The sequence below is a fragment of the Melospiza georgiana genome, chromosome 1 (genome assembly GCF_028018845.1).
Source record: "Melospiza georgiana isolate bMelGeo1 chromosome 1, bMelGeo1.pri, whole genome shotgun sequence".
Lineage (NCBI taxonomy): Eukaryota > Metazoa > Chordata > Aves > Passeriformes > Passerellidae > Melospiza > Melospiza georgiana.
This window is the reverse complement of record NC_080430.1, coordinates 70,952,204-70,978,383: the sequence shown is the minus strand read 5'-3', so window position 1 is coordinate 70,978,383 and position 26,180 is coordinate 70,952,204. Positions and strand designations below refer to the sequence as shown.

The 26,180-nt window shown below is 43.2% G+C and overlaps 1 protein-coding gene across 1 annotated transcript in view; it reads right to left on the bottom strand.

The window, feature by feature from the left end:
• SLC22A23 (solute carrier family 22 member 23) overlaps nucleotides 1-26,180 on the bottom strand; it is a 109,220-nt gene that overhangs the window by 10,264 nt on the left and 72,776 nt on the right. The window contains 6 exon segments of the mRNA XM_058022569.1: nucleotides 1,385-1,417; nucleotides 4,062-4,294; nucleotides 7,300-7,402; nucleotides 12,926-13,015; nucleotides 19,409-19,536; nucleotides 24,755-24,923. Of these exon segments, the coding sequence (XP_057878552.1) occupies nucleotides 1,385-1,417; nucleotides 4,062-4,294; nucleotides 7,300-7,402; nucleotides 12,926-13,015; nucleotides 19,409-19,536; nucleotides 24,755-24,923 (756 nt within the window).

Here is a 26,180-nt window from a genome sequence, read left to right as displayed (position 1 = left end):
CAGGACAAGAGAGGAAAGAACTAGAAGTGCTCCCATCTCTGTGCTAAGCCTCTGCATGAGATCAGTCTGCAACCTCTGTTGTAACTCCCAGCTTGACAACTGTGGGCGAGAACAGCTGATGCCAAGGATGGCGAGGCACTTCTTAAGCCAGGGCTGTTTGCTCAATCCTCTCACAGCTGGATGGCAGCAAGGGTTCCAGGAGCAAACAGTGTCTATCAAGCACTTGCAGAAACCCCAGTAAATCTAAACAAAGCTCAAGGAAACTGTTTCTGGCCATGATGACAGCACATCTCTCACTGGATCCCTGCTCGCCTCCTCCTGTGGGCAGGGCTGGCATCTCTGACCAGGATTGCACAAGCTCACGTGGCCTGTCCTGGCCAGCAAGGAGGCCACATCACTCACAGACACCATTGCACCACACAAGGGGACACATTATGCCTGACAGGAGCACTGGGGAAAGGACTGCAACTTTGCAGCCAGTGCTCTCTCACCTTTCCACGCACATGTCCCAAGCCCTGCCTGAAGAAAGAACTGCTTTGTGCAGTCCCAGGCAGGGACTGTCTGGCTGGGATCCAGTGAAAATTAACACCTGCTTTTGTTCTTGCTGAATATATCAGCTGTCAAGAGAGCAAAAGGTATTTGGGAGCTCTTTGGTTACATCTTCTGAAATGTGCTACAGCTTGCTCAGGGCTAAGCTCTTTCTGCAACACACCCCAAGTCTGGGTGAGAGAGCAAATTCTGCCCGCTGATGAGGATGTGGACACAGCATCTTGCAAACCACGGGTCTCAGGCCACTCTTGCACAGCAAGTGAGGCTACACCATTGATTCCCTCAGGGAATTGTGGCTGCTCAGCAGAACAGACCTTGGAAAAACTGGGCAAGGACAGGTCCATCAAATCTGATACACAAAGGTACATTTTGTTCCCCTGAGGTTTGTTACTGCATTGCTCCTACAGAACTTCATCTTGGGAAAGCATCTTTTAATTTCATTCCCCTTATTTAAAGAGTGCTTAAGGTGTTTTAGTCCCCTGTTCTTTTCTGGGAAAAAAAAAAAAAAGAAAATCTGAGATTCTCGAACTGGGAATGCTGCATCTCAGAAGGAGACTTTCTGAGAAAGCCTCACCCTGTATGTCAAACTTTGGAGGACCTCTGCACCTTCTCTTGACATGCAGCCTATGTGGAGGGGATGCTAAACAAAGAGGCTGAGCACAGATGAGCAGGCCTGCCTGTCAGTGGGGTCTCAAGGCATGCACAGAAGTGGACTTTCCCCCTGCACCCCTTTGTGGCAGCAGCTCTGCTCTGGGTGCTTTGGCTGTGGCCTTTTGGATCTACCTGTTCCTGGGGGTTGCTTCCCACATGATACAGATTTGTCTGTAAACCATACCTGAGTCTGGAAGTTGACTGTATTTTCCAATCACTGGATCCAAGACCATGGAAGTCAGAGAAAGATAAAAAAGAGAAAGGGAGAGGAAACAAGAACATACAGTTTTTATATGTTTATTTATCTGAAAAACAAGGGTAAATCCCACATGCCACCCTAGCCCCACCCTCTGACTCCCAATTCTTTCCCATGCCAAAACCTTCACATCTTTCCCTGGCCACCAGATAGGACATGCTGTTTCCAGGCACATCTCAGCTGGAGGACAGCATGCTAATGAGACAGTGATAACAAACCAGCAGTAAAGCATATTTAAAAGCCCCAGAATTACCACTGGGACTAACACAAAGGCCTCTTTGTTGTTAATGAAGGGGGAGAAGAGAAAATGCCCTCCTGCTGCAGCCCTGAGGGAATGGCCAAGAGAAGCTTGGGTTAGAGAGCAAAATCTGGGCATCAGTGCTGTCAGACTTGTGGGAGACTTATCCCTCTCCAAAAGCATGAGCTGATGGTCCCTGTGTCACACTAACCACACAGGAGCATATGGCAGCCTGGGCAGCAAGGAGAAGGGCATCAGCACGAGCTGGGCACAGCTCTGCTGCTCATTTCCCATCCTGATTCTGTGACTTTCCAGGTGACACTCTAGAGCTCAGAGGAGGGGTCAAACAAGGAGAGCTTCATGGTCTGCTGCAGGTTTGTGGCTGGTGCAGAATATCTCCCTTTCTCTCTTTCTCACCATTCTCAAATTCTGATTTCATTTTCCTATTACACCCAAATTATGCTAAATTAAAGCATGCAAGATGCTGTGACAGATTTCATAATAAAAAAAGGTCACTACTTCTCTCCAAACAATGTCTAGTTCTTCTAAGGAAGAGGTGGCCATGGTCAAGAGTGGGGTGAGCTGCTCTGAAGTTTGAGGTTGCCTTTCCCTCCTCTTCTCACAAAGAAAAGAGTGGAGTCAGAAAGGCTGACAAGGGCACTGCATTGAGAGTGCCAGTGTAGCACAAAGCACCTAAAGCCATGCCTGATCTTAGTTCTGGCAACTTGGCTCACAAAACCACCTAAACCTGTTATGGAAAAGGTTGTAATGAGTCCTACAGGGTGTTGCCTCCCACCTCCCTCATACATTTATTTTGAAAAAATGCAACCAGATTTTCATGGCTCTGGAGCAGACTAAGGGCTCTGACACACCGTCTCTCAGCTAAGCAGAGTGTGTTTATTGCCTTGACAGCCTCAACAAACATCTCCCATCCTGAAAACAAAAAATTAAAATGGGCAAGTTCAGTGTAGAGACACCCTGATGGACACCCCCAGAAGAACATGGAGCTTTGGGAGGTTGCACACATGCACAGTGTGAATCTGCATGTGAATGGTCTCAGTCCATCAACAGACATGGTGAGGGTGCAGTCACAGGGCTTCTCCCACTCTCAGCCAGCATTGCTGGACATGGTAAATATGCACTCAAAGGAAATGTAAACATTTGTGCCAAGCTGGGAGCAAACACACATGATGCTGGAGTTTCCTCCATGTCATGAAAGAGGTTCCCTGTTTCCCTCCTATACTCCTACAAATAGCTTGTTTGCTAAAGGCGAACTTAGTAAATGCCTCTGGGTAACAGAGGCATTTGTAAATATGAACAATTCCTGCTGGCTTGGAGCTGCCCTCAGTATGCAAGAATGTGAAAGATTTCCATCCTCAATGCAAAAAGCTCTTTCTTATTAAGGCCCTCAATTATTTCTAAACATAGAAATTAAAACCAGCAATAGCCAGTGTTCTGGTATTTGTCGCACATCCAGTTTGTCCAAAGTATGTCTCAACCCTCTTCCCCCTTCCTTGGGGTGGGGTTTTATGGGACAGGAGTCTAATAATTGGACACTGTGAGAGAGGCAAAGCACATCCCAGATTCCCTCTGCTTCAACACCTCTCTGATTGATCAAGTTCAATCTCCTCAAGGAACAAAAAATGAAGTGCATGAAATAAAATGGAAAAAGGAAAGGGAATATTTCTATAGCAGTTTTAATAGCTGAAACAGCTCCAAAGGGCCACACAAAAGTTACTGTTTGCAAAGGAAGAGGTGGAACACTCACTTTTTGCAGGAACAGCCATCTGAAATGCTTGTATGCATCTGAAATGTGTCACTTTCCAAAATCATGGGTATACATTCACATGGACTATACGTACAGTATGTTAAAAGTGGGGTCTTTCAGCTGCATGATTTCTGTGCTACCTTTTTACTACTTGTTCATAGCAAGATGCTAAGAGCAGGCAGAGGACATACACCTACTGCTTTAACTTCTGCATGGTTTGGAGGCCACTTGGGAAGCAGACTTGAGTGGGAAATTTTGCCTTCCCAATCTCAATACAGCTCTTTCCCTGGCAGATGTTTCACCAAAATAAAATTGAAAGCGTTTCTTGTTTCCTTGCTTGTTTTCTTGGAGACTACCCCAGATACAGCACCAAAGCTCAATAAGCTTCATCATGGGAATCATCCACAATACAATGCCTTTTGTTAATGAGCCTGAGAAACAAGTGTTTGGGGAAACCTTCAAACAAAGTCAGATTCTAAAACTATGCAGGTGTATCACATGACAAATCCGGGACAGGCAAAGGAAATGCCAGTATTTCCTGGTCCCTTATTTGCATGTCAAGGTTGCATGGTACTGAAAAGCTCTCATCTCCAACTTACAGTTGAGAAGGCCCAGCTGCAGGAGCGATGCCAGAGCTGTGAGTATCATGAAGAGCAGGAGTCCTCCTCTCCTGCCCAGAAAGCCGACCACGGGGCACATGGCCAGGCAGGATGCCAGCGCGATCCCGGCCATGGTGTAGTAGTCCGCGTAGAAGTTGTGGGTAATCGCCATCTTCGCCTCGTGCCCCATCATACTCTTTGCAAAACAGTGGTGTATGCCATAACCAGTCAGCCTGGGGGAAACAGGAGAGGGCAAGAGAGACCACTGCTGAGAGGGCAGAACACACACTGCAGTGTTATTCAGTGTGGGGAGGAATTGATGCAGGAATACAACACCCTAAGTTAAGAGACCTATCTCTAGGTGCTACTGTGAAAATAAGCATTGATAAAAAGAAGCAAAAGAAAAAAAATCTCCATTCAGCCAAATATTTGCTGGCTTTATTCATTTAGCTGCTGCTCATGGTATGATCAAGGCATGGGGAACTTTAGAACTCCTAGTGCATGGTAGGTTTTCCCATTGTATTTGAGAAATCTCATTCCCAGAGGAGCACATCTCTCTGTTCCCGGTGCACCTGCTGAGAGTACAGAGCCAGCACTGCTGTGATGAAGTAGCCTCTGTGCTTGGACAGCAAAACACCAAGAATACCCACCTGCCTGTGACATTTGGTCATACTAAATACAAGCATTACAGCTCACTTCCCAAGCTAGCCCATTAAAACTGAAAGCCCCTGAGAAAGGAGTGTTTGAAGTTGTATGTGCTGCAATGATTATTACAATCATGAAACAACAAGATCTAATTCAGTCTACACATTTACACCACCCTTCAAAACAATGTGTCTCCTCCTCTTTAAAAAATTTCTTTGAAATGCCACTGATCAACATCTTACCATCACATTTCACACATCCTTCTCCTGTCTCACCCTGTGCCTCCAAAAAATAGAAAAGAAAAAAAGGAAGAAAGAGAAAGGGGCTGAAGGTACAAAAGTCTGATGAGAAGCCCCAGCTTCACCCCTGATGTGGTACAAAACACAAAATAGCAGCAGGGATGCAACAGGAGAGGTCAATCTCTCAACTGCACCATCACAGCTCAAGTTCCTCTGCCAGGAAGAACCTCCTGTCCCTGGCACTAACACAAGACAAATCTCATGGCACAAATTAACAGTGCTTGAGAGAGTGGGAGGCACAGATCCAGGTCTCAAAAAAAAAAAAAAAGAAAAACAAAACAAAACAAAAAAAAAAAAAAAAGAAGAAAAAAAGGCAGGTGCATTACACTGATACACTTCTATACTTCTGAAGTTCAGGAATTTGAAGCTCTGTCAGTATAAATTGAGTATCCAAATAAGCATAGAAACAGCTGTGGGGCTGTGCAGACCTTGAGTGCATGACAGTCCGCGGCCTGAGGAGCTTTTCTTGCAAACTTGTGAATCAATGTTCTAGTTCAAAACCCCATCCTTAATACCAAACACCTTGCCCCTGATAAAAACCTAATACAAGTGCTTCCTGTTACACAAAATTGACATTTGCTTTGAATAACTAGATTATAGCTGACTCCTCCCCTAAGAGAAATATTAATCAGCAAAACAGTAGTAATAAAAGGGCAGAGTTAACCAGCTTTACTTCTGTCTTTCTCTTCTATGCATGCAAATACAGTTGCAGAAGTTGCTATTGAGACAATGACTTATAAAGTAAATTATTTAATCATTTGGACTTTGCTTTCCAGGCTGTTCCCTAAGAATCTATTCTCTTCACTTGGTGAGCAGCTCAGAATAGTTACTTTTAAAATTGAATCCTTGTCTTTCCAAATTTCTTTTTGTTCCCTGCAGAAGGTTCCTTCTATATGAACTAAAAATTTAGCACAGCCCTGTCTAACAGGAGTAACAGAAGTAAAATTAATTTTTTTTCCACTCCTTAAAAACAAACATGAAATCTATTTCCTCAGATGTACATCTGCTTCATGCTCTGCTTGGATGCAAACAGCCTTCATGTGCTAATGCCAGAAATTATTTTTTGGACTGCCTAGATCTGATTTAAGGAATTTCCAAATATGCAAATTAATGTGGGTGAGGGAGGAGGGGAGAATTGCCCATGCAAACAGTTTTCACAAATACATTTAACACTGTCTACCAAATGTACTTGGTGATCCTAAGAGGAAAGAACTCTTTCAGAACAGAGGTAGTCCCTCACTGGTGGGTGGAAGAGAGACACAAAACTCATAAAACCAGAGTGGATTCTGCAATAAATTATGCTGGAGACTGACCCCTGAAGTCTGTGTGCCTCTGGATGACTACTTGCCCAGCATGGGGGCTGTCCCCTCTGGGTGCTGACTGATCCACAAGCCTGCTAACAGCAGTGAGGGCTGCAGAGCAGTGCCCTGAAGTGAGGAAGAAAAAGCCACAAGAGAACTACATACTTTGAAACCTAGCAGAGGAAGGTGATTCCCAGCCTTCTCCAGCCCCACCTCCCATTTGAAAAGAAAACCATGAAAAATTCAAGTGGGCATTTTACAAGATGGAAAAATTAGAAAATGCACTGCTGGTACCCTTCCAGAATTTGCAAGCCAATGTATTTTCTCTTTACAAGGTGTCAGTTCTGGACAGAAAATCTCAGAACCTGTAACCTGCAAAACCCTCAGGCTGATGCTTGTTTTTGCCCACATGAGCATGTCCAAACTGAAGCCTTAGGAGGTGAGCATCACATTGTCCTGTTGGAGACTGCACATTCCCCCTGTGACCCCCTGCACATAATTTGGGAGTGCTGAGGCACTTTGTAATCTGCCTTTGAAGAGCCACCACGCACAGCTGTTATACGAGGGAGCAACTTGTATTTACTGGCAAGCACCATCTTCCTCTGCACCACAGCCCTGTCAGATGTACACAACTTGAACCTGTGCTCCTGGGGCAGGAATGGTTTCCAAACTCCCACCTGGGATGCAAAGCACATGTGAGTATGCATGAGCACTTATCAGCACATGGCCACACCAGACCACTGGTGACAGCAACACAACTGCAGCATGGCACCTGAGAAGATGCAGTTCTGCTGCCTGAGAGAGCCACTGAGCTCCTCCATGTTTGCCATAAAAATTTGGTTCCCTGCAACAGCTGGTATTTTCCCAGGATCATTTATCAAAGATGTTAGTGAAGGGTCCCACAGTAGGAAATAGTGGAGCTCCCTCATCACTTCCCATTGCTGCTCCAGTTCACTGACCACACAGATATTTAAACAAAGAGATTGCACTTACGAATTCACACACAACACTACGATGTTTTTCCACAGGTTTCTTGTTCCCACCACTTTAACAATGCAGACTTTCTTTGGTCTCCTGGTGATTTCCTTTTCCAGCTCTGAAACAAATCAAATCAGAATTATCATTTCACTGAAGAGAATGAGAAGATTTACTTGTGAACTAAGATATTCTGAGGGATGTTCTGGAGAGCAGAACACTATTAATTACATTTATGAGAGCTATGAAAACGCTGAACTACCTGCCTAAAGTCCAGTATAGGTTCCTCCTTTTCTTCCAGGCTTCCCTTCATCTTCTTGGGGCAAAAGAACTAAGAACTCCATACTCCAAACATCCTCCCAGTTAAAAATGTGTATGTAAAGTGGGAGCAACATGGAGCTTGACCCCAACAAGCATGATAGCAAATTTCTTGAAGAACTTCAGGATTCTGTTAATTTTTAGAACCCTCCACAGGGAGGACTGCACTCGTGCAGCTACAGGCTCTGCTCCCATTGTGCAATGCATACCTAAAAAGCCATGAAAAGGACTGGAGCTCAAACTCATTTTTCATGGGTCATCTTTTGTAGTTTGTTCAAATGCAAGTTTGAGAATGTAGTGGCTAGGACATTATGTCAGCTCATCCATCTTCAACTCCACTCCCTTTTCAAATATTTAAGATTTTTCTGATGGATGTCCTAAACGTTAAGACATTTTCTTAAAGAAAAATCATTGGGCATCTGCAGCTGTGGAGTCTTTGCATTTCAGAACTAAAGCCCCACCATGTCCTTCCAGTTCTGGGCAGCTTCAAGTGAACTTTTCTTTGCAATGCTGAAATAACTCACAAGCCTTACAAATGCTGCCTCTGATACCCTTGTTGGCACAGGACAATAATGAAGGGCACTGTTTATTTCCCAATTATCCTTAAGTTGGAGTTTGAACACCTACCTAAGCGTGCCAAAGCAGCCACTGTTTCCAAGCTACCGGATCAGTGGGCAACAAGTCCAATAAAAGCAGGAGAAGCTGTAGCTATAAAGAAGCATCACAAAAATAATGCCCACCAAGAGCACAGACTAGGTCTGTTTTCTGGGGTAAAGGCTTTCACTACTGCTTTTTTTTTTTTTTTTTTTTTTTTTTTTTTTTTTTTTTTTTTTTTTAAGGCAGCAGCGTGGCCCTGTTGTGAAGGGTGCATGAGTTCTCTTGGTGCATACACAATGAGCTCCGGTGTCCTCAGCTGCCCACACTGGCCTGGCCTGCCCTGACCTCTGCTTTACTCTGCTGAATAGCAACTTCCTAAAGAGATGCAAGACAGGAGAAAATAAAAGCAAGCTGGGGGGGGAGGGGGGGATTTAAAAAAAAAAGGTCACCTGAATTTACAAACGAAACAAAAGCTACATTTGCCAGCTATTATTTGAAAAGTGCATCACAAAAATAATAAATCAGGCAAACACTATTTACATGCAAATGCTTGATCTATTAACTGCTCACAGGTCACTCCTGGTCTTCTCTCTAGAGTAATTACTGGGAAGGCTTCTGACAAAAGCAGCAAAATGTATTTTACATCAGTGATTGTATTTAGGCAGAATATGGCTACACTACTTTCCTAACAACCTGATAATGGCCATTTCTCCCCTGAACTTATGCAGCATGAAGCACACAAAAGTGGAAAAACTAAGGTGGAGCAAAAGAAAAAAAATAGTTAAATTAATATTTGTATTACAGAAACCCTCTTCAGACTCAGCAATGGATCGGGGCCATATTAAAATATAAGCAATAAAAAATTGGAGCCTAATCTCAAAGAACAAAGTAAAAATAATTTCTATAGCAAAATTCTAGGAAGGAATAAGTGGGAACAAAATAATTCAGAACAACTGAAGCAGTTAGATAAAATATAATTGTAAAGGCAATGATTGAGCCCAGGCCAAACTTTCTACAGCAAAAAAAGTCAAAGCAAACACTAGGAGAAGCACAAGGTTTTGAAAGGCTGTTGGTGGGTGTTTACTATTTCAGCTGAAGGGCAACAATGAAAATCACTACCCAAACGACACATATTGCACAGATTTCAAAAGGGTTCACTCTCAAACTAAGAATGACTAGATCTGGCCTCTAAAGTAAAACATCTCATCTTCTGTCAGCAGAAGGTAAATATGCCATATTCTTCAGATTTTCTTAATCTGATAGGGATTTTTGTTTGTTTGTTTCTCAGAGAAATTTTTACTTTTTTCTTTCAAGACAGAGAGTAGACTTACTTGTAAACACATGCTGTATTGAGCCACAACTCAATAAAATCAAGAGAAGCAATGATCAACTTGGCTACACTTTCATTTGCAACCAACCATTATTATGCCCTCCACTCCTGCTTTGTTCATACATTAGGTCTTCCTATAATCCATGTGTACTTTGTTTATTGTCATGCATCCTTCTCACCTGCACTCAGGCCCCCCTTTCAACCTTTCTCACAAGTCAGTGCTTCTGAACCAGTTCCCACCAGTGTTTTTCACTGAGCTGCTGTTCTGCCCTCAGGTAAGGGCTCACTTGGTGATGTGAACTGTCTAACAGCTCCTGTGTCAGCTGCAGTGAGGATCACACATGACAGGGGAGCTCACCCCTTCTCTACCCTACTCATGCAGCAGTCTTTCTGCAGTGGACCCTTCATCTGCTTTCGCCGGGGTTACACTCCATGGACACATCACAGCATCACACAAAAATGTCTTGATTCCAGATGTAACAGCATTATAAGCATTAAAACAAACAAACACAAACAAAAACCCAAACAAACAAACAAACAAACAAATCCACCAAAAAAAAAAAAAACCAAGGAGAAAAAAAGAAAAAAAAGGGGGAAAAAAAGAATCTAGTCTCAAATCTTTCACCAAAGAATGCAAACAGAACCTAGCATTTTATTGAGAGCCTTATGACTCTACCAGCTACTTACGCCTCCATCTCTCTATGATGTTGTTAAAACTCCAAATCTAAGTCACCTGCTTTAGAAGAATGACTTGCCTCCAAGTCTCCAACACAATTTATCTTTCTGATGGCTTTCTCCCTCCTTTGCTTCTATGAATACCAGTGAGATATTCACCAAAAATCCCCACTGCAAAATTAATGGCCTGCAATAACCAAAATATAATTCGAATAAGAAAAAATAAGCTATGTGACTTGCAAAAAAGTCATCAAAGACAGAACTGGCTGTCATGTAAGTGACCTGCTGTCTTTGGAGGGAGCCTGCCTGCATGAAAGGAGCTGCTCCACTGACTTTGATGAGCATCAGGAGAGTGGCAGCTCTCAGGCTGACTTCATAGGTCAAAGTTAAGATATTAAAAGGCAAGCCAAAGCCTATTAAAGCCTCATGGAAGCAAACTATTTTCTTTCAAAACTAACACCAGAAAAACTCCTTGTACCCCCAGCTTACTCTTTGATTTTACACCGAAGTCACCAATACAGAGAAATTAGCATTAAATGTTTCAGTTTTGATTTACCAAAAAGTAGAGTGTGGAATATAAGAATATTTCTATCCATTTATTCAGAGGCCCCTAATAAGTTTTCCCATACTCCAGAGCCCACACACACTCTAGGCTTCCTATTCAGAGACTCAGTAGGAAAACTGTCAACAACTAACTCTTTACATCTTAGTGGAAATAGAACTATTCACTGGCAGACTTTGAAAGTCTCATGGGAAGGGGAACCCTACCAGCTCCCAGCTCTCAAAGCTGCTGAATTCTCAAGAGACCCTCTGCATCTCAGGAGCATGCCTTTCAAAATCAGAAAGTATCTTTAGAGCCTTCAGATGAAGCCACCCATCTCTGCACCACTTGGCATAGACAAAACAGACAAAAGCCCAAATCAAGCCAAAAAAAAAATTATGTCCAAAATGACGAGTGTCCTGTGGTGATGAACTTTTGCTGGATTTTTCTGGCTGCTAAATGATACTGTCAGTAGCTCTTTGAACGTGAAAAGATCTATGGAAGCCGAGCACAGAGACTCAATCAATCCCTGGAGCATGACAGCTCTGCGGCAGGAGATGGACCGGTCTGAAACACAGAGGTGAAGCAATCTATTCTCAGGCAGGCAGAGTTACGGGTACACAGGTTTATTTATACCTTCCAGGACTTTCGTCCAGCTCTCAAGCCATATACAGAAATTATGAGATAGGTAAAATATTGACTGATGGGCAGAGAGAGATAAGGGACAGAAAAGCAGAAATCATGAGTGGATGGCAGGACATTAGCAGTGGGATGACTCATCTTATTTAGAAAAAAAATCTTGTTTAATAATCTGAGTGGGGAGCTTGGCAAAAACCTCAGAAAGGTACCAGCAAGGTCTGCTGGTGACAAAGTGAGGCACTATCTTACTGTCAAAGGTAAGTACAATGCAAATGGGCCATTGGAGGAACTGGGTGAGCTTGAGATCCAGCATGTGGCAAAAGCAAGTGAAAATATGAAATTCAATGTGAAGTTCTCAGTGATTAAGGGGAAATGTCCCTGGTGGAAGATAAGCAAAACCTGTGTTGGACTTGGTTATGTACTACTTGAACACAAGTATGCACCAGTTTAATGCAGCCATGAGGTATTTCCAATTCAGACAATGAAATACTGGAATTCTTTTACAATATTTGAGAAACTAAAGCTCTGGCAAGCCAGAGTATTGTATTTATAAAAGGAGAGGAGATAGAGAACTTCATCTCAGTACAGGAACAGGGCTGCTCTCTTCTCATATAGCATGAGGAAAGAGATTTAAGATAGGCACAGACAGGAGTGAAAGTGAAAAAAGAACAAACCCAGACAGCAATAGTGTATTTGAATTGAATGCTAAAATGCACCTGCAGTGCAAGAGGAATATGGAGACTGGAATGGCTTTCTAACCAAAGCACTGGACATAAAAACTAACAACACTTAAGATGAACCTCCGTTCATGAGAGCAACTCTGTAACTCCAGGACTCTAACAGCTATGGACTGATTGCAAGGATTTATTTGAATCCTCTATTTCTAATTACATTCAAATAAGATTGAAAAGTCAGACATAAGGTTGCTGTTGCAATCTTCAGTTGCTCATGTGCATTATGACACAGCATTTAGATGACCACACATTAGTTTTTCCCCCAGAATGTTCACTGCAGTTATCCAAGGAGCAGCTATTAAAGACATCTCTGCCTTTCCCATTCAACATGTACCCCTCAGCCTCATTAGCCAAACTTCCCAGTGAGTACAAAAAATCATAGATTTCCTTAGAGACATTCCTACAGTGCTGTCAGAATATATATGTACTTCATAAATGCAAATCTCTACCAACTTCTTGTAAGAGTAATAGCAAAGATTACTCCTGTTTGGAAGCAGGGAGATAAAATAGAGAGGAATTTTGTCCATAATGAGAAAAAATCATGCAGCAATACCCCTTTAGGTGTTGATATAAATGCTCCCATCTTTCTGCAGAACAAGCCCCAGAATTACACGCTAGAGACAGACACTGAAGAAATTGTGGTTAGTGACAGCACTGAAAGGGCCTGATTCCAGGGAAATCTCCATCATGGTACAAGAACATCCCTGACAGACCCAGAGAATGAGTACAGCTCTTCAGGAGGTATTCAGCTTCATTTCCCCAGCGCTGTCTTTTTTCTTTCTGCAAGCCTCTGCCTCATTCACTACACACCTTCCAAATTCTGCAACAAATGAGGAACAGACAACAGCTTCATTCCCACATCATCGTCCATCCTATGCACTGATTCGTCCATCCTATGCCCTGTGGAAAAAATAGGTTGTAATCATGTTATTAAAGGCTGGATCATCATGCCTTCATGCCAGGAGGCCAAGCAGGGGTTGCCCAGGCAACCTGACTTCTTGCATTTCCCAGAGCATGACTTGTCAATGCTTTCTAGCATCACCAGTATTAAAAAAAAAAAAAAACAACAACAACAACACAAAGAGCACCTCCAATGTCCTTGTGTGGAGCTGTGGCCATCAGGAGGTTGCAGGCACCCACACATGCATTGCTGCTCTATGTTGTTGAAGCTATGGAGGGAACCTCAGCAAGCTGAGCAAGCAAGTTGGGCAGCAGGGAGGGGTGAAGCAAATATTTTAGGAGTGGATTTTGCAAAAGAAGAGCTCTAAGAATGAATCCGTGGGCTTGACAGCTTGCTCTGGAAGGAGGGGAATGCATATGATTGCAGCCCCTTTGGTCTCCATCCTCTAGCTCTCCTCTGCTCTTCCTTCATTGCTTTCCCCCAGTCCCTTGTTGCCCTTGCCTCTCTAAGTCCCCTCCAGCTATCTTTATTCTTTGGTCCCGCACTTCTTAAAGTGTCTTATTTCCTCTCTTCTCTGGCCACTGGTCTCCTCTTACTGCTCTCCACTTCCACTTGGTTCTCGAGGTCTCCCTCCTACCCTTCACATCCACATCCAGACTCACCAGCCCTCTCCCCTCTGGTGCCTGTGGGCTGGGGAAATGCCAGCAGCACCAGGGCTTGCTGCCAGCCCTCTGCACATGGTTCCTGGCCTGTAAAGCTGGCTCCTCTGGGAGCATAGGTAGCCCTGTGCACAAAGAGCCAGTGTGCCAGCGGGGCACAAATCAACAGGCGGGAGTGCAGCCAGCAGAGGACTCAACTAGTGAGAAAGAATCATTCAAATTGAAACAGAGGCTGACAGCCCCCTCTTCCTTCTCTTTTTTCTTTTTTTCCCCTTTAAATTTTCTAGCATATTTGGCTTCTCCCAGTGGCATCAAAAGGCACATTCTCAGTAGGCACATTCTCACCCTTTTCCCCCTGATCCCTCCAAAATCTGGGACTGTCAGATATCACTGCTACCTTTGCTGAGGACACATTCAGGGCATGCATGGGCTCTCCTCTTCCATTGCTGTAGACCCAGCCAGTAGAAGAGGACCTAAGTGACCAGTTTTGCTCTTGTTCATCACTATCATGTGCAGCACATCCTGAATGAGTTGCACAAACTCCACGACAGCTACTGGACAACAGGGGCCCAGCAGGAGAAACCCAGACCCTCCTGAAACCGATTTAACATATAAGAGGACAACAGAAATCACTGGCTGGGTATTTTTTTTCTTTTTTAATTTTGAGATAGAAATCTCTGTGGCTGACACACAGCCTTCAAGCAGCACCTTGAATTGTCTTGATTACATTTCCCACATTTACCTGACCACGCTCTGGGAGCTGCATGGAGCATTTAAGTTTAGCACCATTAAACACCCAAGAAACAGGATCTGGCAAAGAAGGACATCTGGCAGGTTTGTACTTCACTATCACATGGAAGCACCTATATTGTGGAACCAGGAAACTTGCTTTTCTTCTCCAGCTAGTGCACTCTTCATCTATCACAAGCTTTAGGCCAGTAGTGCAGTGATGGTGCGATGGTCTAAGGATATGAGTAAAGCTTTGCAGGGAAATAGACTGACTTTCAGACATAAGGCGTTTTCACCCTTCCCTCTGCTATTTACCCAGTGGAAAAGGAAAATGCATATAATTACATAGATTCAAGCCTCATGCTTAGGAAAAAAATATACATAGCAAAACAAAACAGAAAAATAGCTTATGTTGAAAGAAAAGTGATGGGAGCATGTTGTTCAGCAGCAAGAAAGATGAAAGAGTATTAATTTTTTTTCTTCAAAGGGAAACCCCCTGAAAACCACAGTTTTCCTAACTGCAATCCACACACATACACACACAGAGTACTTATAACCACCTACCCCTGCATCTTCTCCATGTTGTGTCCTGCATGCAAAAGTACTGGCATCTATTTGGCTGCTTTACCTTTGCTGTCCACCTTTGGTGATTACATCAATATTATTTCTCTAAGCTTAGAAAGGAATTTTGGGAAGGAACAGCTATAAGCTCTCTGCCCACAGGAGCACCACTGGTTTGTGTTTCCATCCAGAGATGAGCAAAAAGGGAGCTTTGATTTTTCAAAGCTGGCCAAGCAGTTATTTTCATGTTAAGGACCACCTGAAATGTCTCCCCACACAGGGGAAGCCAAAGAGAGCTGCCCAGGGGTGGGTTTCCATGGAAGCACCATGTGTGACACCTGGGTAGCTGCTGATACAGCAGTGTCTCCAGTGGAGCATTTCCCAGGACACCCAAACACAGCAGGGCTGGGTGCTGGTGCAGCCAAGGCCAGCTTGCAGCAGACAATCTGCTCCAGGCAACAAACACACCCTTCAACCCTACACAAAGAAAGAGAATGCATTCCATAAAAGTAATGAAAGCCACCTAAAGTGCAACACACCTTTAATAGGTGTAAGGTTATGGTTGGTGCTCTAGGATTTCCAATTCCCCTGAACAGTCTTTTCTCCATTTTCTTAAACAATCTTCGTACTTCCTTATCATTTATGACACTAAGGTCAAAATGACTGTCCCACAGCTGCACTGAATTTTATGTTTGCTTCTCATTCTACAGGGAAACAAGGGAGAGATGGTAAAGTTTCTGGAGAAACTGGTAGTAAAAAACCTGTACTGAATTAATATTATCAAAATATTTAATTTGCTCATGATTGAAGCTGACTTTTTTGGGTAATGCTTTGAAACATATGTCAACAAAATTCAACAAGCCTGTTTAAAAAATGACATTTCAATAAACAGTTGAATAAAAATAATTTCCTTGATGCAAAACCAGATTTAAACTTTTATTTCTAAAAGAGGGCAAAATTTAAAGCCAACTGGTGAAATTTTGAGTGAAAACATACCGGGGTAATTTAACCAGGTCTAATTCACCTATGTTTCTTAAGCATTAAGGAAGAAAATGCAACCACATAAATCCAAAAATCTCATTATAAAGGCAAATTATTCCTGCCCAAAATCACAAGGTACACCAAGCACTCAAAAATAAAGCCACTTAAAGCTTCTGAGGAAAAAGATCCCTTTATGCAACCAACACCAGCCCTGGGACAGGCTAGTGAAGATAAGGGCAATGTAAATTTACAGCACTCTAGACTGCTATCAACACCCCTTGTCTCACTCTAATTTGTTTCCCATGTAAGCACACTCCCACTCCATCTTGCTGGCTGGGCATTGCCCATCAGCTGCCCACCCTCATCTTCCCCTGGCAGGGGTTGTTGTGGCAGCTGCTGGACCTGCCGGCTGCAGCTGGATCACTGTCTGCACTTCTAGCTCTTGTCTTTAAGAGACATCTCCCAGGAGAGCACTGGCAACCACTCCAGCCCAAAGGACTGTCAAAAACAGCAGATAAATTTTGCTTCCTTTCCCCCCTGCCCCACCTTACACATGGGCCACCTCCCCACGGAGCAGAGGCCCTACAGATGGTTAGTGGCACTCACACTACAGGCAGTGTAGCCAATGAATGAGCAAAAGCCTTCAGAAGGCAATGGAAATGGTGTAATTCTTCAGAAAGGAATATCAGCCCGCTCACTGCTTGGAGAGCAATTGAAAATTAAATTTTCTTGCATCCCAGAATAATTTTGTCCTCTTGAACACTGCTTCTTTTTACTATGGGATTCATACCAAGTGCCAAAATAGGTATATATGAAACTCCTGTAACTCCTGTAATGATCTGTTATATCGGATACACTAATTTGATTGGTATGTATGAGTAAAATTACAGTGGGATTTTCAGCTGGAAGGGACTGCAAGTGAGCAGTTTGTCATTTAAATACATTGGGAGTAATTCAATCACAGGAGCCTGTTACAACAATGCAGTGAGCAATAATCAACAGCAACACAATGGCCCCTAACTAAAGCAAAACATTTTCCAGCCTTTTCAGATGGAAAACAAAGAATCAAACAAATCACAAAACAAAAATCCCTCCACACAGATAGGAAAGCTCAACAATGTAATAAAGGGAAAACAAGGGATATCTGCATCAGTCTCAAGGCATCCTTTCTCCCAGACAAGTACCAGTTTTTTACCCATCCATGCTAGAGCAGCTGTGGACATGTTATTGCAGCACACAAGAGCAGAGAAAGGGCTCCTTCTCCTTCCTGACCCACTGAAGGCCTGGAGCTTGATCACATTCTTATTTCAACAATCCTACTGTATTCCTGTCCTCGCTCAGACCATCAACGCCCTCATGCACCCAGAATGAGAGAGGTGATCCTCCTTCAGCAGTTTGTAGTTAATCTTATTTAATTCTTTTGATACTGCTCCTCTCTTACTCTTCCTACAGAAATGCAGCTTCCCTCCAGGGCTGCATCAGAAAAGCCTTTAAGTGTGGGCCTGCAGAAAGAGTTTAAAGAGAAAAAGTGAGGGAAGAAATAATAAAATACCTCAACAATCTCATCATCAAGGAGGCAGAAATGACCATGTTCTGAATAATTTATAAATTGTAAATGGTGCTGCACTGACAACTGCTATATCTAAATGTATTTGCAGTCAGAGGATCCATAGTATCAAGGTGTGCAATAATGTTCTGTTTTTCCACATGAAAGGGAGTCCCTTCCTTAAACAAGAGTGTGCTCCTACCATGAAACTGCTGAAAAAAGTAATCAGTCACAAATAATAGTCACAAAGCCATTTTGAAATTTAGCATTCCTCCATGGGCAATATCATTATACATAGCTTAAATAAATCCCTCCAGCACACAGTTGTCTTTATTATTTTCCTCAAAGGAAACATAGGTAATTAGTTTTTTCTTTCCCCTAAAATATGTTTTATTTCATCTGCAAATTCAAGAAGCTTACTGACAAAAGCCAAATTTAGGAATTGGTTGGGAAACTCCAAGGCCAATTGTTGGCTTAGGGACCCATCATTTCTCAAGATCCATAATTTATCCTGAGGAAGACCTGCAAACATGAGGTGGGGAGGATATCAACAGGTTAATGACAGCTCTCACACCCCTAATGCTTTCCAAAACTTTACCAGAAAAATGGTATTTACACTGCAAAGCCACGTTGTGTGATGCAGATCCAGGAACTGTAACCCCAGACACACAATTACATGCAAGCCAGCTAATTAACACCAGTGTGCTCACTGCACCACAAACCACACCAATGACCTGGGAATGTGTACCAGAGATCCTGAACTGGGCTTTCCACCCCTCACTGATGGAGATTGATTTATTCATTAGGCACTGATGTTAATGGTGACAGTTTTCTATCTTGGATTAAGCCTGTTCCAGCGCTGAATGACGCCTTTAACACTGACTGACAGAAACCACAGTTACCCCAGAGATCCTCAATAAGGATCAGACAAGCACAGCACCATCACTTCTGCCCTCTGGCAGAGCTACTGGCTGAGGCTCCCCTGCAGCCCCTGAGGTCAGAGCAGCTAGTGTTGGAAAAGCAGGGGAAATGTTTCCACCATTTTCTGACAAGTGGGTAGTGTGATACAGATTGCAAATGACAGTGCAAAATGGGTGTTTATGGGCAGAATCAAGCCTGTGAGAAGAAAAAGGGGAGCCTGAACCAAATCTGACAGGTGCACTGGGGAGATAAAGATCCAGAAGCTCTTTGCCTTTGTTGTAATTAGACAAACACACATACACACACACACAGAGTCTCTTCTGCACAGCAATCTACAAGACAGGATCTTGGCTTTTTCAGTGACAATTTTGGTGATGAGGGAAGCCAGCTCTTTCTAAAAGCATCAGTAAACCAAGGAATTGATACTTCAGACTCTCAAGCAAAAACTGCACCCTACCACTGTCACTTGCAGCAACCCTCCATCCCTAAAGCAGCATCACTCAGATGATGCAGGAGAGGAGAGCAAAACAGCTCTTGGAGCAAAGCTTTAAAGAGAAACTCTAACGTGGTTTAAGTTTCCCATGGGGCTGGCACTTTAGAATAGGGGGTTTGGGTGCTGCTGCTTCTCCAAACCAACAGAGTAAGTGCTGGGTGATGGGCAGGATCCCAGCAAGCAGCTTCCTTAAAACCCAGTTTCCAGAGGCACACAGAGCTGAAGGCGCACTCTTGTAGCCATGGTAAAATTCTTCAAGAGATGTCTCTAAAGACACACGGCACTGCAAGACAAGACTATAATTACTAGGACTGTTCAACAGGCCATGGAGTTTTAACACAGTGCTGGAGTTTGGAATGGGTTTTCAAGAGCAGAATGAATGAATGAACGAATGAATGAGATGATTTACAGGCAATAAATGGACAATTTAATTCTGGGCAGTGATGCCACGTGCAGCCATTGGAGAAGAGCTGGGGGGTTTGCAGTTGTCTGTCCAACTCACCAGGTACCACTCCTTTGATGTCGCTTTCTGTGCTCATCCTGTTCTTGTGCGTGAGCTGAAGGATCAGCTCCTTGGATGCCTCAAACTGTTGTGTAGCCATCAACCACCGAAGAGACTCTGGGAAAATACTTTAAAGAGGGAAAACAGGTTAGGGCTGCTTCCAGTTTTCTGTCAGAGGATGAACGGGTAGAGTTTTGGTTGCTCATTTAACCACTCAGAAGCTATGTAATTATTTCAAAATACAGAAGAATAATTTATGAAACAAAAAAGAGAGAAAACAGATTTAGAATGTGCAATTTTATGATATTTTCTTTTACCCTGATCCACAAATCATAGAGCAAGTATCCTATCACATGGATATATGGCACATTGGAATTTTATAACATATTACAGGTGCTCTGTCCATTAATATAACTTGAAAGAAATGAGAGGAAGAGGCAGCGCTGTCTGCAATAGACATTTGATGCCAAAAAGGGAGTGAATGAGATGAACAGTTCACACATGGTAATTCAGACCAAAGAAAGAAAACAGCTGACAGAAGTAATTTGGGTTCTCTTTTAAAGACAGATGAAAGAGAAGAATTACTTCTTAGGATCATAAGCTTCCCTGACTAAAGATAATATTTTGTTAGCTGCCTTAAAAACATATATATGCATACAGTTAAAAAAGTCCACTTTCCATCCAATTGTTTCTTACAAGTGCTGATATTAACCAGATCAATGAGCTTAACTGGTCACTCTCCTTTTTTTTTTTCCAATAATACAAAAGACGTGAAAACTTTCAGATCTCACTCTGGTTTTTTTCATGTTGAGACTTTGTTTTTACTGTTCTTCCAAAAGACTGTATTAAAAACAAATTTAACAACTACTTTTAACTTCAAATACATAATAAACCCTCAAATTTCCTTCACAAAACACTGATCTTTGCTGTGGATGCTGCCCAGTTCTTGTCCTTCTAAGCAGCCAATTGCACCATTATCGTACTATCTCTGAGGGCTGATACAATTTGGAAAACACCTTAGCAAAGCCTCCAACTGAGACACAGAAATTATTTTTGGAAGAAGAAATAAAAAGGAAAGAAATCAGGCAGACTGCAATCTAAATTATATCAGCCAATAAAAACATGTAACAACTATGATGACAGCCATTCAGCTTGACAGCTTATTTACTACTCCTCGTGCTGCACAGATGATTTAGCACATCTTTCAGCAGAAAGTCTTGTAAAGAAAAAGCATTTTTTTTTTTAAAGAATTTTAAGAATGCAAAAGAATTTTTTGAATGCAAAATCTCTGCATGCTTGGCCGTGGTGAGGGTACAGCCTCAGCCACCAGCCTGTAAGTTTTAGATTTTCAGCAGTCTGCTCACAGGTTCCAAACAAGTCCTGTGATGACCAGCCACACCGAGGGAAAGGAAAGGAGCCACAGGGATGGGCTTCACAGGCTGGGCACAAACATGTCTCTTATCTTCTGGGTCCTGCAGGTTGCTCAGACTGGAAGTGCTGAAGCCTAGCATCTTTCAGGTGCTCCATCTCTCAGTGTGAGCAGTGAGAGATTCCTTAGGGACACTTAAAAGTCCATGGGCTGCCTTGAGTCCAGGCCATCAATCCAGTAACATTCAATAAGAACTCCCATGGTCACAAATTCTCCAACAGTGTGACACACTAAGCCTGGTTGCACCCAATGGACTCTCATGGCCAGAGTAGAAGTCTGGTCACATTCAATAAATCTCATGGCCAGATGCAAGTATCACTTACTGAGCAACAGGAATTGTTCTTGGGTTGCTGGTGATAAATACACTGTCTGTGGAAGCACACACCAATAATACTTACAGTATGAATGACACAGCCATTGACAAATGCATTAAATTGTGAGATGACTAAGTAGCACTAAAAGTATGATCACAAACACAAGCTTGCTTTTTGAATTTCCTGAAGAAGCACTCAGTATTTGTGAGTGTTCGAGTCTCACACAACAGGTGGTGAGAGAGGAGATAGGTATAGCCCATCGATGGCCCAAGGATACAAAGGTGCAGCCTCCTCTGACCTCCTTCCTCAATTAAGCTACAATTATAATGTTTTCTTTGAGGGAAGGGAAAGGTAAAGTTACAGGTGATGTCATTTCATGTTTAGGTTGGAATTTTTGTGACTTCAGTCATTAGCAAATGAGGGGGTAAAAAATAATACATATTTTTGAGCTAATGTCACAAAGTTCAGCTTTTGGTCACCTTTTGGGTAATTCCTTTGGCTTACAGTTCCCATCAGCTCCATTGTTTTAAACAGAGCATGACCACAAGCCCTTTGTGCCACTCCATCCTTTGTTTCCTGCCTCCCCTAGAGCAGTACATCACACTCCCTCAGTGCTCCTGCTCCAAGGTGTGCAGACAGCTTGTCCCTGGTGAACCACAGCCAATGCATGCACTCCTTCCTGCTGACCTTTGGTTTTCAGCATTTTCCTCATATAGCTGGCTGATAGTCTGCTACCTCCTCCATCAGTAAGCAAAGGGTCATGCTTTCACAGGCAAGGAAAGAACTGGGGATGGTAGAAATCCTAAGAGGAAAGAATCCTTGATAAAGACCAGGAAGGTACCACATGTAGCTGGAAGGAGAACTGTGATTCTGCACAGATGGATGGAAAATGGATGCCCATGGAAAGGCTGCAATGTATTGTCAATTAGGGGGCTGCCTCAGGTCAACAAACACAGTTATTGCAACTTTGTGTCTTGGTGCGAGTAAATCCTATCTAAAAGCACCAGAAAAGAACCAGCCACCTCTTTCCATTTCTTCAGTTTTGGTTAGAGGGAAGCAGTTTATTTCAAATTATTGATGCCTTTACTGACATTCATCATCCTGTCTGGAGCTTCCTTTGAGAAGAAATAAGGTCTCTGTATAGTTAGAGTTTCACTTCCCTTATGGCTCTAATACATACACACACTTGAAAGGAGTCTAACTTCTATTAAATTATCTTTATACCCCTGTCACAACGCCCTGTGCCCATGTCTGACGTACATGGGTGCCTTTCTGCCCTTCCAGAATGACCTAAGAGTCCAGTAGGGGTATCTGCTCCATACTTATGTATCCAAGCCCATCTCCCCAACCCTCCTAGACAAAAATGCTGCCTTCCCCTTTTCTCCCATCTGGGCCCAGCTTCCCAATCCACTCAGCCATGCACCTCCTGGGGACTGCGTAGCCTGCCATGTGCATGTGGCCAACAGAAGAGCAAAACCATGGGTGGGAAGAGGGCCAAGCCCCAGCCTGGAGGGGCAAACAGCACTCTCACAGCAGGAGATGGAAGTAAAGAGAGTACAGAAAAGGAGGAGGCAGTGCAGGGGCTATTTGCAGCATCTGTTGACTCACTGCTTTGGGTACATGATGGGGAATTAGCAAGCAGTGCAGTTTTCCAGTTCTTCTTTTATTACCAATCAGTTAGCTTTCTTCCTTTATCTGTAACACCCGCTGTGGGTCCACCTTCCATTTGGAAGGAAAGAAAGAGGTAATGGAATGGTAACACTTCCCAGAGAATATGCAACAGATGGAAGCAAAGAGCCTAAGAGAAAAGTACATACTGTACCGACAATATAATTAAAGAGGCATCCCAACCAAGGTTCATTTCTGCAAATGCAAAAACCTTGGGCAACACAAATCCCCATCCTCTGGCTATTACCACTACTTCTCAAGTTGCTATGCTCCACAATATATAAGGGGGACTTATTTGCTTGGTTTGCCTGCCCTGTCCATCTAAAAAGCCACAGAGTTCTTGCAGATTACAGCATAATTTTTGGCATTTCCTATCCGTTTCAATGTCACTCAGGAATGACCTCTCAACAGGAATGTGTGAGACCCTGCCAAAGCCACCTGAAAAATGTGTGGCCTCCAGAAGACTGCTGAGGGATGCCTGTTCTCCATGCCATCCCCCATGCTCATTAGGCATCTCCATACTACTGCACCATCCTTTTGGACGCAAATGTCTGTAAATACTCTGTTTGATATTGTGTTTTATCCAGTGGTGGACATGAAGTATTTCAGCTGGCAGGCATTACTACACGAAGCTTTGGAGCAGACCAGCACGTGTATAGCATACAGCAGGTGAGGGAGAGAAGAACAGCGTCACAGATTAACAAAAACACTCTTCATTATTCATCAAAGAGGTAGATGAGGCTGTCAAGATGAGGCTATTTAAATTCTATATGTTGGAATACAGGGGGAACCCCCTGCCCCTGCTGTCATTATTTTCAAGGGATTTTTAACTCTCCTGAGTGCACATTTTGCCCATGCTGAGGCATTTCTGCCTTGGGAATAAGCAGTGAAATCCCCACTGAGGGTTACCACCCTCAACACAGGAGGGGTCTGTAAGAAGTTAATACAAAAATATAACTGTTACATAGTGCAACATGTTTTTACATGTTGTAACTTGTCAGGCATTACAACTAGCAGCCTAGTTCGCCATGGTACCTAACAAGCTTGGTCCTGCACAGAGTGGTGCATTCTTCTCAGTGTACAATAATGAAATATTTTAGACTTGTTAGTGTTCTTATTGTTATGGTTTTGTACAACACTACTCTCATAAGCCTCTGTTGTCTTATGCTGCCACTGCGTGTCACTATTAAGACAGAGCAACAAAGAAAGATTTTTTTTTGAATGTTTATAAAGTCATGGTGGAGATGGACCTGGCACTATTCCCAAGGTGAAAGCCATCCTACTTCTCTCAGACAGCTGTACCAACACCACAGTGCCACAGGCACAGAGGAGTGGGACTGTTGGGAGTGGGGAATTCCTTGTAGGAACAATCCCAAGCCAATGCCTGGCACAGACCAGCCACCCGATTTCAGCATAGCATGTGCTAATTTGGGCAAAATCAAGTCTAGTTCAGGGCTGACTACCTCAGGCATACAAAACATCCCAGCATGCTTGTTCCAGGGCTGACAGATGTTATTTGTAACTTTTCTTGGATCAAAGAAACCAACAGTGTCAGTCCAGAACCACAACATAGGTATTAAGGGAAAATATAGCCATGCAGTCACAATCTGACAACAGCCAGGCTGGGATGCATCTTCTCAAGAACTATTTTAGTCCTTAAAGGGGACGTGAAAGCCAGAATAATAACAAAGTACAGCTTCACCTCAGTGAAAGGGGACTGTCTCCCCAGCGCCCAGCGTGTTGCAGGGTGTAGCATATTTGCATGCTACAGCAGATTATAAAGTTATTATTTTTTTGAAAGTCAAGCTTTGCACAAGGTGGATGGAAGAACAAGGGGAAAGGAATTTGTATTGTGAAGCACACACTCTTCCTGAGAGTGGAGCATCTCCCAAGTCCAACATCAGGGGCTCGTTGGCAGGAGGAAGAAATACTTACACCCAGTAAAACAGCATCAGCAGGAAGGGACAGATGATGACTGCCTGGAGGACCTGCCAGTCCCTGCAGAGGGCAGCCAGCCCTGGCATGAGGAACTGCCCTGCCATCTCGATGAAGCTCGCCACCATGGTGATCATGAACCGGTGCCCGGGAGGACAGAGCTCTATCCCTGAAAGACAGAGCACACAGACAGTCAGCCCCACCAGCAAAGACACCCCCAGAGCATCTCCAGGAAACTATAAGGGAGGTCATGTCCTGCAGGAGCTTTGGTCAAAGCTCTGCAGAATCAAATAAGTTTTGCTTCCTCCCATATTTAGGCTCACCCAGCTGTCTGTGGTGAAACTTCCATTTACCTGCTGCATCCTCACTGCCAGATTTCCTTCAGTCTCTGCCTAGAGAAGCATTTTACTTAACAACAAGGTGTTTATTTTTAAAAGAGAATGTATGGTCAAACACAAGCCAAAGATCTTGGGTCATGGCTTTTCACACATCTCAGAGACACCACCTGCCTTTCCAAACAGTTTGCTGGGAGCTGGAAGAGCACAGCTCTCAGCAGGATTCAGGCACCCAGCTCAAATGGGATGCCACCTGCCCACACTTAATATGCTCTGACTCAGCCAATTCCAAGCTGGATTTTGCTGAGTGTGTTGTTTCTGGGTTTGCTTTTCCCAATAGCTTATCTTGATCAACTTTCAAACAGGCCAGCCTCCCATCTGTCTTATCCTGCCCTCCATCCTTCCTTTTGCTGTGGGGCAATTTACCACCATCACTGGTCTCTCTGGTTGCCTCAGCTGTCTTGTGACAAGTGAGTAGATAAAACTCAGTTCACTAGATCAAATGTTTCCTTAAACCCTGAACCCTGGCTAGCTTTATTCAGTCAGAAGATGAATCTGTCAGAAGCACAGCCTAACAACAAAATTTTTAAAAAGTCACAGAAGAAATAGCAAACACAAAAATGGGACTGGCTTGTGGAAATCTTTTCACCAGTAAGATTGTAATGGAAGCCTCTATATCATATTTCCCATTTGCCCACATTCACTTGCACAGACTAATACTTTAGCTCAATAAACCTGCCACAAATGTTGTGTAGCACTTATTGAAATGCTGATACAGAAAGAGGCCTGTAAACATTCGTGATGTGTTGCTGTCAGCATTGTTGCTTTTCTATGGGATGTTTTCTGTGGTGGTTTTAAATTACAATTTAATGGTTATTAAAATTTTAACTGAAAAGCCCTAAGAAAATAGGAAGAGATGACAGCTGCTCCTTCATTCACTCTCCGACCTGCAATTTGCATTTATCACTGTAACACAGATTTAAACTAACTGACCAGGAACTAGCTTGTAGATCAAATGTAGGATTAAACACCACACATTTTGTTCCCTTTCTTTTCAGCCAATATAAAAACTACCAATGGATTTTTGCCAA